Raw genomic sequence first — 12,866 nt, 5'->3', positions numbered from 1 at the left:
CCCCATCCATTGCTCCAGTGTGTCTCTACAGCTAGGTGAGGCAGTTGTGGCATCGTACATCATCATGCTGTAGCTCTGCAGTCACTCCTACTGGTGCTGGTATCCCTGCGGCGGGGCTCATAGGAGGGAGGGGAAGGCGACAGCGCAAAAGCAGATCGATTCCCAAGCAGGGAGGCCTATCTGGATCCGCCGGTTAGCTCCATAGTATCTTTTCTTATTTACTTCTGCAAATGGACTCTGGGGGTCTCATGCATGTCATTGTGGAGGAGGAGGGGTTGCTAAGAAACCTGCAACTCGATGACGACAGGATGTGATCTCGAAAGCCCTTCGTTCTGCTTGTGTGGCTCTGGGGCAGAGGGCGCCCCCTGCTGCATATGGTCAGTGGTGCAGTGAGGGAGAAGAGATTTCTAACTACCCCTGCTAACTGGCTGGGCCCTGGATGGTTTCCTTGGTATCCTTACCTCCTTTGCATAAATGCAAATCTGATTCACGTGTCCAATAGGATCAGCTTTTGTTTTAAAGCCAGGATAAAATATTTCCTTTTCTCTGCCTCCCCCCGTGAAGGCCGCAGGAGTAGAGAAGTTGCCACGCCTGCTGCCAAGGAGCATTTTGTCTTGTTAGAGCGCCTGCCTCTGCCTATGGAAGGGGCTCCCAATAGGGAGGCGACACAGAGTTTAATCAACTAATTGACGAGTCGATGGATTTTCAGCTGATTCCCGACTTGCACCCTGTCCCAGACACTGCACCAGCTGGCTCTTTAAAAGGCTAAAGCGCAGCAGGAGGGACTCTATGCAACTGGGAATCAGCTGGCGCTGGGTCCCCCTGTGGTGCTTTAGCCTTTTAAATGGATTAAGAACCTACTGGTTCTTAATCCATTTCAAAAGCTAAAGTGTAGTGCGGGAGGAACCCAGTGCGAGCCAGGAATCAGCTGTCCCGGCTCGCACTACCCCCTCCCTTCCCCCCGGCGTGTCTGCTTTTTAAATGTATTAAGAGTCAGAAGGCTCTTAATACATTTAAAAAGCAGAGGTGCAGCATCTGGGACTGGGTGCGAGCTGGGAACCAGCTGATTCCCAGCTCGCACCCAGTCCCCGCTACCCCCCTGCTATCCCTGCTTTCCATGTCCCTGGCTCCTGCTTCCCCGTTGCTGCCTCTGATGGAGGCAGCAACAGGGGGGAAGCAACTAGTCGAGGGACTGGTTGACCATCCAGTAAACTTTTGCTTATTGGATAGTCAACTAGTTGCTTGCATCCCTAGTTCCCAATACTGGCCCCCCACCATCTGCTGCTGTAACGTTGTTGATTGCAGGCTTGTCAGTCATCACAAGCTACATAGAGGTAGGCCTGGTCTGTAGGTGGATGGGAGACTGGAGCATGGTTCAAGTAGCACCACTGATCATATAGCAAACTGCTTTCTTCCCTTGGACTGCAGAATCAGTACTCCCCCCAGGGAGCTAGTGCTGCTGGAGGCATCATCTTACAGATGGCACGGTCGCCTTGGCTTTAATGAACGTGGCCAATGAAGATCTTACTGCACTTTTGTAAAGAGTAGCGTGCCTTTCCAAAGGGCATGGAAGCATCTCTGATCAGCAAGCTCTGCCTCCCTTAGGGCCAACCCAAACTGGGGAGCTCTTGCTTATGCCTAGAAAAGCCTTGCCCCCCAGAAGTCGAACAGCACATAATGGGTTTTATTCTTTTTCTGCCATATCCACTGAGCTGCCAGCTCAGCTGACTGGGGGCAGGGAGGGAATCCTCATGCTTGATACCTCCATGGGAAGAGCAGAACAAGAGAGCTTTTTGTCCTCTTGTTGATGGTCTGCCAGGAGATTCCAGTCCTCACCTCCCACATGATCGGCCCCATATGGAGGAACTTCTTTCTCCTTTTGGGAAGGTCCTGCCACCCTGGTGGCAGATCAGTCCTTCATGCTAATGAATGTGACTCTCCTGGGTGGTGGTTTACAGAGTCACAGAGGATCACTATCCAGCCACTCAGGCATTGCCTTACAATCTAGGACGGAGGTGCTCTAAGGGAGATGAAAACACGGCCACTCACAGGCATTCAAGACAGGCTCAGGACGTTCTTGGCAGGCTAATGCCTATTGTAACGGTGGCAACGCGCAGGTGAGCCAGAATGCTTCCAGTGGCGAACTTGTCTGTGTCCAGCTGAAACCAGAAGGCTTTGGCATGACCTGGCCTGCCAGTGTGTCTCTCATCCTGTCCCATGAAAAACACCTTGTGTCCGTCAGCACAGGGCCACGTGGCACCCAGGCCCGGTATGGACTTGGAGATGAAGCAGCTACCTCTGTGATATCGTTCGCTGAAGTATTGACAAACTTCCCCCCAGGTCGGCTAACAGTATTCAACCAGCAACTGGCCAGCTTCTGCTCTTCCAAACCAATCAGCTGGGTTGGATGCCTTTGCATGAACAAGGGGAAAGCAGAAACCTGGCTAGTGAGTTTTCTTATATCTGTATAAGAAATGCTTTGTCCTTAGTGCCTCAGCACTGTGGCTTTCCACACCCTTCGCCAAATATAACCAAGCCTTGCAAGACGCACAAGTAGGTTGTGTTAGCTGCTTTGTCTATAAACTGGGGCCAAGGAGGCACGTGAACTAACACAATGAGCCTGCAACAGAGTTGGGACACAACCCCAGACCTCCAGGTTCTAGTCTTTCAGATGTCTGGATTCCCTTCTTCATGCTAGCCATGGGGGATGGATCCATGCGATCCAGCTATCGAAAATACAGGTCAAGGCACTAGCTTGTCCTCCTTGTACATGACATGGTTCCTACCTCAATGTCAAAACGCCTCACAAGCGTGCTGCACGCTGTGCTTGGTAAAACGTGTGTGTGTGTGTGTGAGAGAGAGAGAGGAGAACATCTCACTTCTTGCTTAATTATAGCAACTCTGTTCCTATAGTGGCAGTCTGCTCCTATGTGGCAAAGGGTTCCTTGGATGTGGGTACGTGACTGCTGTAGAAATAAGATCAGGTGAAACTGAACCCAGAAGAGGCAGTGTGTGCATGGTTGGGCTCGAATAACGTTTGTCTTTTTATTACCACTAGACGATTTACCCGGCGTTGCTCGGGTCCTTAACTCAATTAATTTTTTGTTTTCTGGAAACATGCCTCGTTGGAATCGTCGTTGGGGGGCGGGGGATGAGGGGTTCATTATGCAGGCTGCCCTGAAGACCGACAACTAGCCCAGCCCTCTCTCGTCGCAGCAGTTTGGGGCCAGGTGAGAAGCACCTCTCCATGGCAGCTGCAGCTCCCATGTCCCCCAGCTGGGGCACATCCAGGTTCATCTGCCCCTGCGCTCCTCATCCAGAGTGAGGAATGCAGCAAACCGTGCACTTTCCCTTTGCTCTCGGATGGAGGGAAACAGCCAGCAATGTTCCTGTATGAATTGGCGGGGAGCATGAGTCCGCCCTCCTTAAAGGGCAGATTGGAGCTGGGACAGTCCTGGATTTAGGGGAGAGACACCCCTTCAGCCATCCCCTTTCACCTGCCTGGTGATTCTCTTTTCTGTTTGGTTTTCTGAGAAGCAACCCCATTCCAGGCATGTCCCATTTTCCTGGCACAACCAGAGGACGCTGTATTCCAAATTTGGTGGTCCTAGCTCTTGAACAAACAGACAAACTCTCTTACATATATTGTAGAGAACTGCCATTGGGGTGAAAAATTGAAGGAGCCCAGTGTTTGGAAAACTGCATATAACATCACCCGCTGCTGAAATGCAGCTGTCTCTGGGGTGGATTGCGTAAGGATGCCCAGCAACACTACACCACAGTTTTACAAGAAGACACAGAGGGCCGAGTTAGGCAGAATGTAGTTACGTGTGATTGGAATTCAGTCAGGATGCCGGGGTAACTCCCTCACTCTTGTGCACAATACTACAAGGCTGCGTCTAGACTGGCATGATTTTGCGCAGATACGTTTAACGGAAAAACTTTTCCGTTAAAAGTATTTGCGCAAGAGAGCATCTACATTGGCACGGATGTTTTTGCGCAAAAGCACATCTTTTGCGCAAAAGCATCCGTGCCAGTGTAGACGCTCTCTTGCACAAGAAAGCTCCGATGGCCATTTTAGCCATCGGACTTTCTTGCACAAGAAATTAACGTTGCTGTCTACACTGGCCCTCTTGCGCTAGAATACTGGTGCAAGAGGGCTTATCCCTGAGCAGGAGCATCAGAGTATTTGCGCAAGAAGCACTCATTTTGTACCGTACAAGGTCAGTGTTCTTGCGCAAATACTCACGGCCAGTGTAGACGGGCGGCAAGATTTTGCTTTTGCGCAAAATCATGCCAGTCTAGACGCAACCCGAATGTCTAAGAGCTGTGGCTGTTTAGCTCTATGGCATGACGTCCCACGCCGGAGGAGATGCTATCAGCAACACATCCCTCTAGCGCCCCATGCTGGGCAGTTGGCTGGGGACTGACTCGAAGAGAAATACCTCCTGGTGTGTGTTAGCTTTCGTGCAAAGTCTCCAGGCCTGTGGGGAAGAGTTGGATTGTAGACAGTGTTCCCTGTAAGCTGTGTGCTTGAGCGGGAGAGATTCAAATGCCGCCCAGCTGATTAGCAGGGACCCACAGCTTGCAGCATGTGTTTTTGTTGGTGGTGCACATTTGCACATGCCTTGGCGCACAGAACAAAATTTATTCTGTGGGTGGATGGAAAAAACGAGAGGGAACATTGGTTGGAGGGTCTGAATATGGGTGAACTGGGGTAGAGGAGAGAAGTGGAGGCAGGATTCTGGGGACAAGGAAGTGAGTGTTGAAGAAGGATTTGAAAGTGGGAGGATGTTGTAGGAGAAGAAGCGCTGGTGCTGCGATTGCTGAAATGCACAAGCGCCGGTTTCAGTGAATCACTCGGAACAATGCATTCATCTGGTCACTGAGGAGCAAGAGCGATTGCTTTACAGAGGCTGTTTGGTGTGGAGGGAGAGGGCTTGCACTCCGCAGTCCCCTCCCCATCTCAGCCCATCACACAGGCCCCCTGTCCTATGAGAAACCAGGGGGGAATTTTTGCTCTTGCAATTCAGAGGGATAAATGGCAATCTGGCACCACCTCGTGGCACAGGCGGGTTAGGAAGCTGCTGAGGGCCTGGCAGAGTACAGCATGACCGTTGATTTGGCTGGTTGCTGCAGCAAGCTGGAGTTACGCTACTGCAAGGGTCCAAGTTCAGCTCTGGGTGCGTGATAGCGAGTGGAGCACAGCCCGTTCCTGGAAGCAGCTGTGTCGCTCTGTTCCAGCAGAGCCAAGAAGGCTTCAAGAGCCTCGCACCCAAGGCATTGGGTGGTCTCGGTGCTGCTTGTCTTCACCAGTCTCACTGGTACTTGCGCCTTGTTAATAAACCACCGCTGCCGTAGCTACAGCCTAGCATCTCTGGACCCCCTGTATTTGACACCCGGGAGCACTGCCCTCCGTCAGGAACGTTCTTCCTACAAGATGGTTCTGCCCTAGAACACAAGAAGTTGTGGGGATTAGCACACAGGGCCCCTTTCACCTCTGCCGTACCCGGGGTAGGTCAGAAATACTGCAGTATGGCTCAGCTGAGGGAGTAAGGACAGCACCAGTTCTGGGACAAAGAGACGTAGGACTGGAGCCAGAAACTTGCCTTTCCGGCTGGAGAGAAAGCAGCAGCTAAGTCCTAACTTGTCCCCCGGCTACAAAAGCCTGGCAGATATATTGGGTGAAAGAAATAGAAACCTGGAAGAGATGCCACAGCAGGAGTTAGGCTGAGAAATGACTCCGGGAGCCATTCCTGGCTTGGCAGTGGAAACGGTATGAAAATGATCCCCTCTGATGCATGTAAACAAATGAACCCGAACACGATTGAACAGCCGGACGGCTCCGGATAAATGGACTAGAACCAGCGCCAGAAATGTCCTTGCTCTGGCCATCGCCACAAGAGGGGAAATGTTTATCTCCAGGGCACAGGTTGCCTGGAAATATGGCCTCGGCCTTCATCTTCACCCTCGGACAAGTCCAGCTCCAGACGTCGGCAGACAGCACCGAGAGACCTGCTAATTGGCAAGTAGTTCTGTGGTGCTGACAGTGAGGCAGAACGCAAGTGATTAAGCGCAGTGCCGTGATATTTTGCATCCCTGTCCCCCTCAGACTGAGCTAAGGACTTCGGGGCCTCCCCATAGCATTTCGTGAGGAGTGTCTCCTTGCCATAGGGTTCTGACCCTCGCTCTGCAGACCCTCGCCTGGGAATCCATGTGGTGTCTCTTGTAACCAATCAGATGCAGGTGGCCGGAGCCCTCAGACACAAGGGGCACCCCACGTGGGTCCAAACGCAGAAGCAGGGCCTAGCTCCCCACTACCACCAAGTGAAGGCTGCACGTGCTAGCGGCAGCCCTGTCTGATTTCATCTTTCAGTGTCTTTCCATCCCGTTTCTCTGCAATTCCCTACCCCCTTTCACCGGCACCGTGTGCCGCTTGCTGGCCTGGATAAACAGGGACAGCCACATCAAAAATACAATTGCTCTGTCCTTGTAGCGGAGTCAAATCCGATTTAAACTCCAAAACTTCAGCCAAGAGGCTAAAAAGGCCCAGGGACGAGATTGCTTGTACCGTATGCAAATGAAGTAATGTACGAGGGAAGGGCGGATGCTAGGAAGCTGCATGCGTGTGACTACACAGATTGAATAGAGGAGATAGTCCAGCCAGAGGCTAGCACCCATCCTGTCTGTTCATCAGGGTTCCCAGAAGTGCTGGTACACAGGAAAGAGTGGAGCAAGTTCTGTCTCCAGTCAGAGCACTGATGTATCATTTCCTATCCTCCAGCTGATTCAGCTCACTGCACAGGCGCTCGGGCTACATGCCGTCCGTGCCCAGGACCCACCAGTTTCTGGGCTGCTCTGGGTCTTTGAGCCCGGAGAGTGGAGCAGGAGCTTGCAGGATGCCCGCGTGGCTGCCAGCCTCCTCGTTGCGAGCAGGTCTTGCAAGCTCAGTTCCCGCTAGCAGCCGGCATGTGCCGAGTGTGCAAAGCACCGAGTGGGACACAGGGATGGGCTGGACAGATCCACGCCCCCTGCCTGTGTGGTCAGACACCGGAAAGCAGGGGAAGGGGCAGTTTGCAGCCCTGATGCCCTGCGTCGGGCACTTGCGCTGTACATCCCAGCCGCCGCTCCCCTAAGGACTGGGGCCAGGCAGGGGAGCATCAGGCCCCGAGCGTTGTCCTCCACAGCAATTCCGGGCCACCGGGTCGGGGGTGCCAGGACAGTTACATCACGCGGGCCGAGGAGCCCAGCTCAGGCAGATTGCGTCCCCTAAGCAGATCAGGGCTGAAATCTCTTGGCTCAGAGGCTGAGCGATGTGGGTCTGGCGTTCCCAGAATAGCCTGCCCAGCCCCCTGCTGCCTGCGTGTGTGTACGCCAAACCTGCCCCTGCCGAAGGCCTCGGCCATGACCACACGGGGGGTAGGAGGGGGTGCGTGGGCTAACAGGAATCAATAGTGCTGACCCCCCCCACCATTCGGAGAGCGTCGCCCGCAGCGAGCCATGTTAGAGCGAAGCAGCTGGGGGGCTGCGTGGGCTCGTAGACGTGTCGGCGGGCCCCTCGGGCGGCGGTGTGAGCCTCCGGGGGTTCTGCGGTGCGCCAGGGGACGGCCCCCGGGAGAGGCTCGTGCTGGTTGTGTATGGGTGGAGCTCCCCGATGCCAGTGGAACCGCTCCTGGGTTTCTGGATGGGAGCCGATAGAGAATCGGACCGGCCAGTGAGTTCCAGGCCGGGATCGCTGCGGGAAGCTTTCTGGCCCACTCCAAGCAGGAGCTCAGACAGCATCTGTAGCATGGATGGGCTCCTAGGCCTTAAATCTCAGCAGCCAGCCTGGGCTGCAACGGCTTCTCTTCTCCTGGTGCTGCAGCGCAGGTCCCGGGTCCCAGGCTGGCTCAGTCGGCACTTCGTGTGTTATTGGAGCCAGCTCGATGCAGGCTCGCTCTGCTGTGTCTGGCGCTGCCGTCACTCCTTGCAGCATGTAGCTGGATCTGTGAATGGCCCTGCGTCCCTAGCTGATCACGGACAGATTTATCCGCCTTCTCTCTGCATCCCCGCCCAGCGTGGGCCACACGGCATACTGCTCCAGCTTTTGTACAGCACCAGGAGAGCCCAGCAACACTTGCATCCGCTATAACTCTGTGTGTGTGTGTGTGTGTGTGTGTGTGTGTGTGTGTGTACACATGTACACTACACTCACTCACACCCACTATAACTGTGTGTGTGCGCGTGTGCACATGTACACTACACTCACTCACACCCACTATAACTGTGTGTGTGCGCACATGTACGCTACACTCACTCGCACCCACTATAACTCTGTGTGTGTGTGTGTGTGTGTGTGTGTGTGTGTGTGTATATCTGTATGCTACACTCACTCGCACCCACTATAACTCTGTGTGTGTGTGTGTGTGTGTGTATGTACGCTACACTCATTCGCACCCACTATAACTCTGTGTATATCTGTACGCTACACTCACTCGCACCCACTATAACTGTGTGTGTGTGTGTGTGTGTGTGTACACGTACGCTACACTCACTCGCACCCACTATAATTGTGGGGGGGGGTGCATGTGCGCACGCGCCCTGCACACATGTACGCTACACTCGCTCGCCCAGAGTCACAACGTTACACAGCATGATCCATCAAGCTGTCTTGGGCCCGGGCTGAATAAATTACTGTGACAGCTGTTGCACTCTGTAGAACCTCCCCAGAGGCCTGGCTGCCAGGCCGTGAGCTTCTGAAATCCTATTACCGAGTTTTGAGAGAAATAAAAAGTGAATCATCTGAGGAGCTCTCTGCCTCTCCACGGAGCCGAAGCACGACACAGACCAGCCTGCGCCAGCGGCTGGGCCTCCGCAGCCCTGCTGGGTAACAGGAAACGAATTCGAAAGGCTAATTGACTTCATTGAAATCAGCTACTGATTGTGAGGCTGTGCCAGGATTTGCGGGAGCTGATTAACCGGCAAGCAAGGAATCCCCAGCCAGCCAGGGGCAGCTCCGTAGCTGGTCAGGTCTTGCGTTGAAAATCCCCACTGCCTGGGGGGGTTTCACGTCAGTGGTGAAGAAGATCTGGACTAGGAGAAGGGAGACTTCCACCTTCACACCTGCCAACAAGGCGGCTTGGTGCACCAAGTCTGGATCCCGGCTGCCAGAGTCCTTGCTTCCCCGCGAGTCCGAGCCCGGCCGGCCGTTTGCCATGCCCCTGCAGTCGGAGATCCTGCGGGAGGTGTGGACCTTGGACAGGTGAGTGGTTGGTTCCTTCTGCCCCCAGCGGCTCACGTTTGACCTGCTCCTGGTTGCAGGGGGGACGAGGGTGTGTACCGGGGGGGGGGGTGGTTTGTAGCAGCAGAATACTGCAGCCTGGGTTTCTATCCTAGAGCTTCCCTGCCCCTCAGCCTCAGTCGCACGCAGACGTCCCCCTCCTTAGAGCTGACCTCCTCCTGGTCCGGAAGAACCTCGCTCTCTGGGAAATCCAGTCTGTCCGTGTTCACTCACCAAGTCTTGCAGAAGAAAGGCTCGATCTCGCCCTGAGGAGAGCCCATCCCACTTTCTCCTGTGGGAAGGGGGTACCCTCGCCTCGGGCAGAGGCAGCAGAACCGGAGTTAGCCAGAAAGGAAACTGCTGACGTTTGCCAGGGAACAAACATTCTAAAGAACGTCCCTTTGGGGCCACTGAAATGTTTGTTTTCCGCCCTGTCAAAGCAGCACACTGTGGAATGTGTCTACAGCCCACGTTCCCATTGACATTTGCACGCGCAAGCCTCCTCGGCATGAACGGAAACGAAGTTGACACAAAACAGGGATTTCCCTATACCCCCCATGGGGGTGTATACCCCCCCTGAATTTCCCCAACACCCCTCAGTTTTGTGAACTATGGTGCCATACAGCCCACCTTCACCATCACGGTCTCACCCCTCATCGGCCCTGACCCCCCCTTGTAAATTCGAACACCCCCCCCCCCCCCAATTTCAATTCCTGGGGAGGCTCCTGTGTTTATCAACTTCGTTCCCATCGAAAATCTCATTGGAATCAAACAACTCCCGGGAGAGGCTTTGCTTTCTATTAAACTCATCCGTTCTTACGGGGAACCCTCCTGCTGGACAGTTTCCACCAGCTGTCAGCAGGAGAGTCTGTTGGACAAAGAGGGAAGAACAGCACTTGTTCGGGGAGGGTCCCACTCCAGGGAGGGCTGCCTGCGTGGAAACACCGTGCTGAGGTATCTTTGTCATCAGGCTAATCTACCAGAGAGGCTGGCTGCATTTGGGAGGATGGGGCTATGAGCATGCACCTTGGCACACTCTGGAGGTGTCAGAATATGAAACCTAGGGCTTTATTGCTACCCTAGCCAGCGTATTCCTGGGGCTCCTATATGTCCCCCAGGCAGCACTGCAGCCGAACACAGGGCATTTCAGATGGCTGCTCTGGTGGACTCAAGACATCTGAGTTAGGCAAGAGACTGGTGAAGTTTTCTCAGGCCAGCTGGTGGCCTCCGCATACATTCCAAAACAAGCAGCATCTGTGAGACTGCAAACAGATGCCTGCTTCAAAACCCAGGAGGGAGTGAATCCAGTGATCTGACATCTGGAGGTATCTCCAATGAGTCAGAAAGGACCCAGGGTTGGCTATCACCTTCCATGTCAGAGCCCCAAGCTTCTGTTCCCGGGTCGGCGATGACAGTAGTTTATTGGGGATCTGCAGCCACTCTGGCATTGCCAGGCTCCAAAGGGGGATTCTGTCTGTCGTTGGCTGGAAGGATCGTCCCATAAGGACACTGACAGATTCAGGGGAAGAGCCCTACAAGAATTACCGAGGCCTGAAGACCCTGTCTTTGCAGTGAGACTAAAGAAGCTCAATCCATTTAGCTTAACGAAGAGTCAGTTCCGAGGCAGGGGCGGTCCATCCATACGGGCAAACTAGGCGGTCGCCTGGGGCGCCACGTTAAATGGGGAGCCAAATAGTGGCACAATATCATCGAGGGGTTTGGAGGTGGGAGTGCCGATTGCATGCTTCGCCTAGGGTGCCAGTTGCTGGCAGCTAGTCTAGGGCCGCCCCTGTTCAGAGGTGACCTGATCACCCCTGGAAGAACATCCCGGGAGAGAAGGTTTCTGACAGGCAAGGCTCTTCAATCTCACCAACAACGCTCCAATGGACAGACGCTGAAGCTGGACAACTTCAGACTAGAAAGAGGAGCAGTTAATGACTATTGTACCCGTGTGGGCAGTTAACCCTGGAATATCTTACTGGGCAAATGCTTAAATCAGGCGGGGTTTCTCCAGGGCTGTCCCTGTCCACAGGCAGAACACACAGTCGCGTAGGGCACCGCTGGGTCTTGGTGCCCACCCTCTGCCTCCTCCTCTCCCTGTTCTGCGGCTCTGCTTCCTCCGGAGAAGATCTAGTTCACTTCCAAGGGACAAGGCCGGCCAGCGCGATTAGCAAGATCCTGAACCTGGGAACGAGCCAGAAAGTGGGCATGAAACCCTTAACAGGCATTTGCTAGCCCCAGGGCTGTACCGTCAGTTTCTAGTCAATGTGCTAGTCAATGGGACCTTGGTTTAAAATGTGCTTTAAAACCATTTCATTCGGGTTTTGCTGACGATTATAAAATCACGTCTCTAAAAAATCGTTGTCTTCCCCAGCTGCTATTGAGGCACTAGGTTAATCATAGAACACTCATCATACATATAGTAGCCCAGTGTCTGGGAGTCTGTAACGCCGAAATGCTGGCTGTTCCCTCTGGGCGGCCTGTGCTGCATGGGGAATGTGGGGCCCAAATGGCCGCTTGCTCCCCCGCGGTGGCCCAGCTGAGCAGCGCAGAAGTCAGCCGAGCACCACGGCGGGAGGCAAAGGGGGGCGGGGCGGTGACATGCGGCGTGACAGTGGCTCCAGGCCCTGCCCCCTGGCCGTGAATGTCACCGCCCCACCCTCCTTCGCCTCCCGCTGTGGCGCTCGGCTGACTTCTGCGCCACTCAGCCGAGCCGTCGTGTGGGAGTAAGTGGCGCAAGCGACCGTTTGGGCTCTACGCTCCCCATGCAGCACGGGGAGTGCGGAGCCCAAACAGCTGTTTGAGCTCTGCGGTCCCTTGAGTGAGAAGCAGGAGGGGAAGGAGAAGAGAAAGAGAGAGACAGAGAGAGAGGCAGGAGGTGGAGGAGAGCTGAGAGAGAGAGGGGGAGGCAGGAGGAGGAGGAGAGAAAGAGAGACGGAGCGAGAGATTGGAGGCTCAGTAGAGAAGACCAATGTGGAGGAGAGACCTGAAAATCCCATCTTATGACTGGCTAATTGGCTAGTCATCATATATATAGTAGCCCAATGTCTGTGACTCTGTAACCCTGTAGTGTTACGTGTTGCCTCTGAGTGGCGCTGTTGCCTCCTGCCATGGCGCTCGGCTGAGTTCTGCGCCACTCAGCCGGGCTGCCGTGGGGGAGTAAGCGGCTGTTTGGGCTCTGCGCTCCCCATGCAGGAGGAGGAGAAGAGAAAGAGAGAGTGAGAGGCAGGAGGAGGAGAAGAGAGAATGAGAGGCGGAAGAGGGAGGAGAAGAGAAAGAGAGTGAGAGGCAGGAGTGGGAGAAGAGAAAGAGAGACGGAGAGAGAGGCAGGAGACGGCAGAGAGCTGAGAGAGAGTGGGGGGAAGGCAATAGGAGGAGGGGAGAGAGACAGAGACGGAGCGAGAGACCGGAGGCTCAGGAGAGAAGACCTAGATAGAAAGGGAATAGGACGTGGAGGAGAGACCTGAAAATCCCGTTTTATGACGGGCTAACTGGCTAGCAGAATCATAAAACACTAGAACTGGAAGGGACCTCGAGAGGTCATCGAGTCCAGTCCCCTTCCCCCAGGACTACATGGGGCCCCACAGGTCCTGAGGGTGCTCCGGGG

The 12,866-nt window shown here is 54.4% G+C and overlaps 1 protein-coding gene across 3 annotated transcripts in view; it reads left to right on the top strand.

The window, feature by feature from the left end:
- Window positions 1–12,866, top strand: part of TULP1 (TUB like protein 1) — a 44,211-nt gene that overhangs the window by 1,221 nt on the left and 30,124 nt on the right. Inside the window, exon 1 of one of the 3 annotated variants that reach the window (XM_075910361.2) lies at window positions 1,076–9,241. The exons of 1 other annotated variant lie outside the window; for it this stretch is intronic. In XM_075910361.2, the coding sequence (XP_075766476.2) occupies window positions 9,195–9,241 (47 nt within the window). In that variant the 5' untranslated portion in view covers window positions 1,076–9,194. Of the gene's footprint in view, window positions 1–1,075; window positions 9,242–12,866 lie in introns of those variants that run through there. One more of the 3 variants, XM_075910359.2, reaches the window with a different exon arrangement.

Source organism: Pelodiscus sinensis, chromosome 27 (assembly GCF_052426305.1).
Source record: "Pelodiscus sinensis isolate ZL-2025 chromosome 27, ASM5242630v1, whole genome shotgun sequence".
In the NCBI taxonomy this organism is placed as follows: domain Eukaryota; kingdom Metazoa; phylum Chordata; order Testudines; family Trionychidae; genus Pelodiscus; species Pelodiscus sinensis.
Note: the sequence above shows the minus strand (reverse complement) of the source record. Positions and strands in the feature narration are given on the sequence as shown.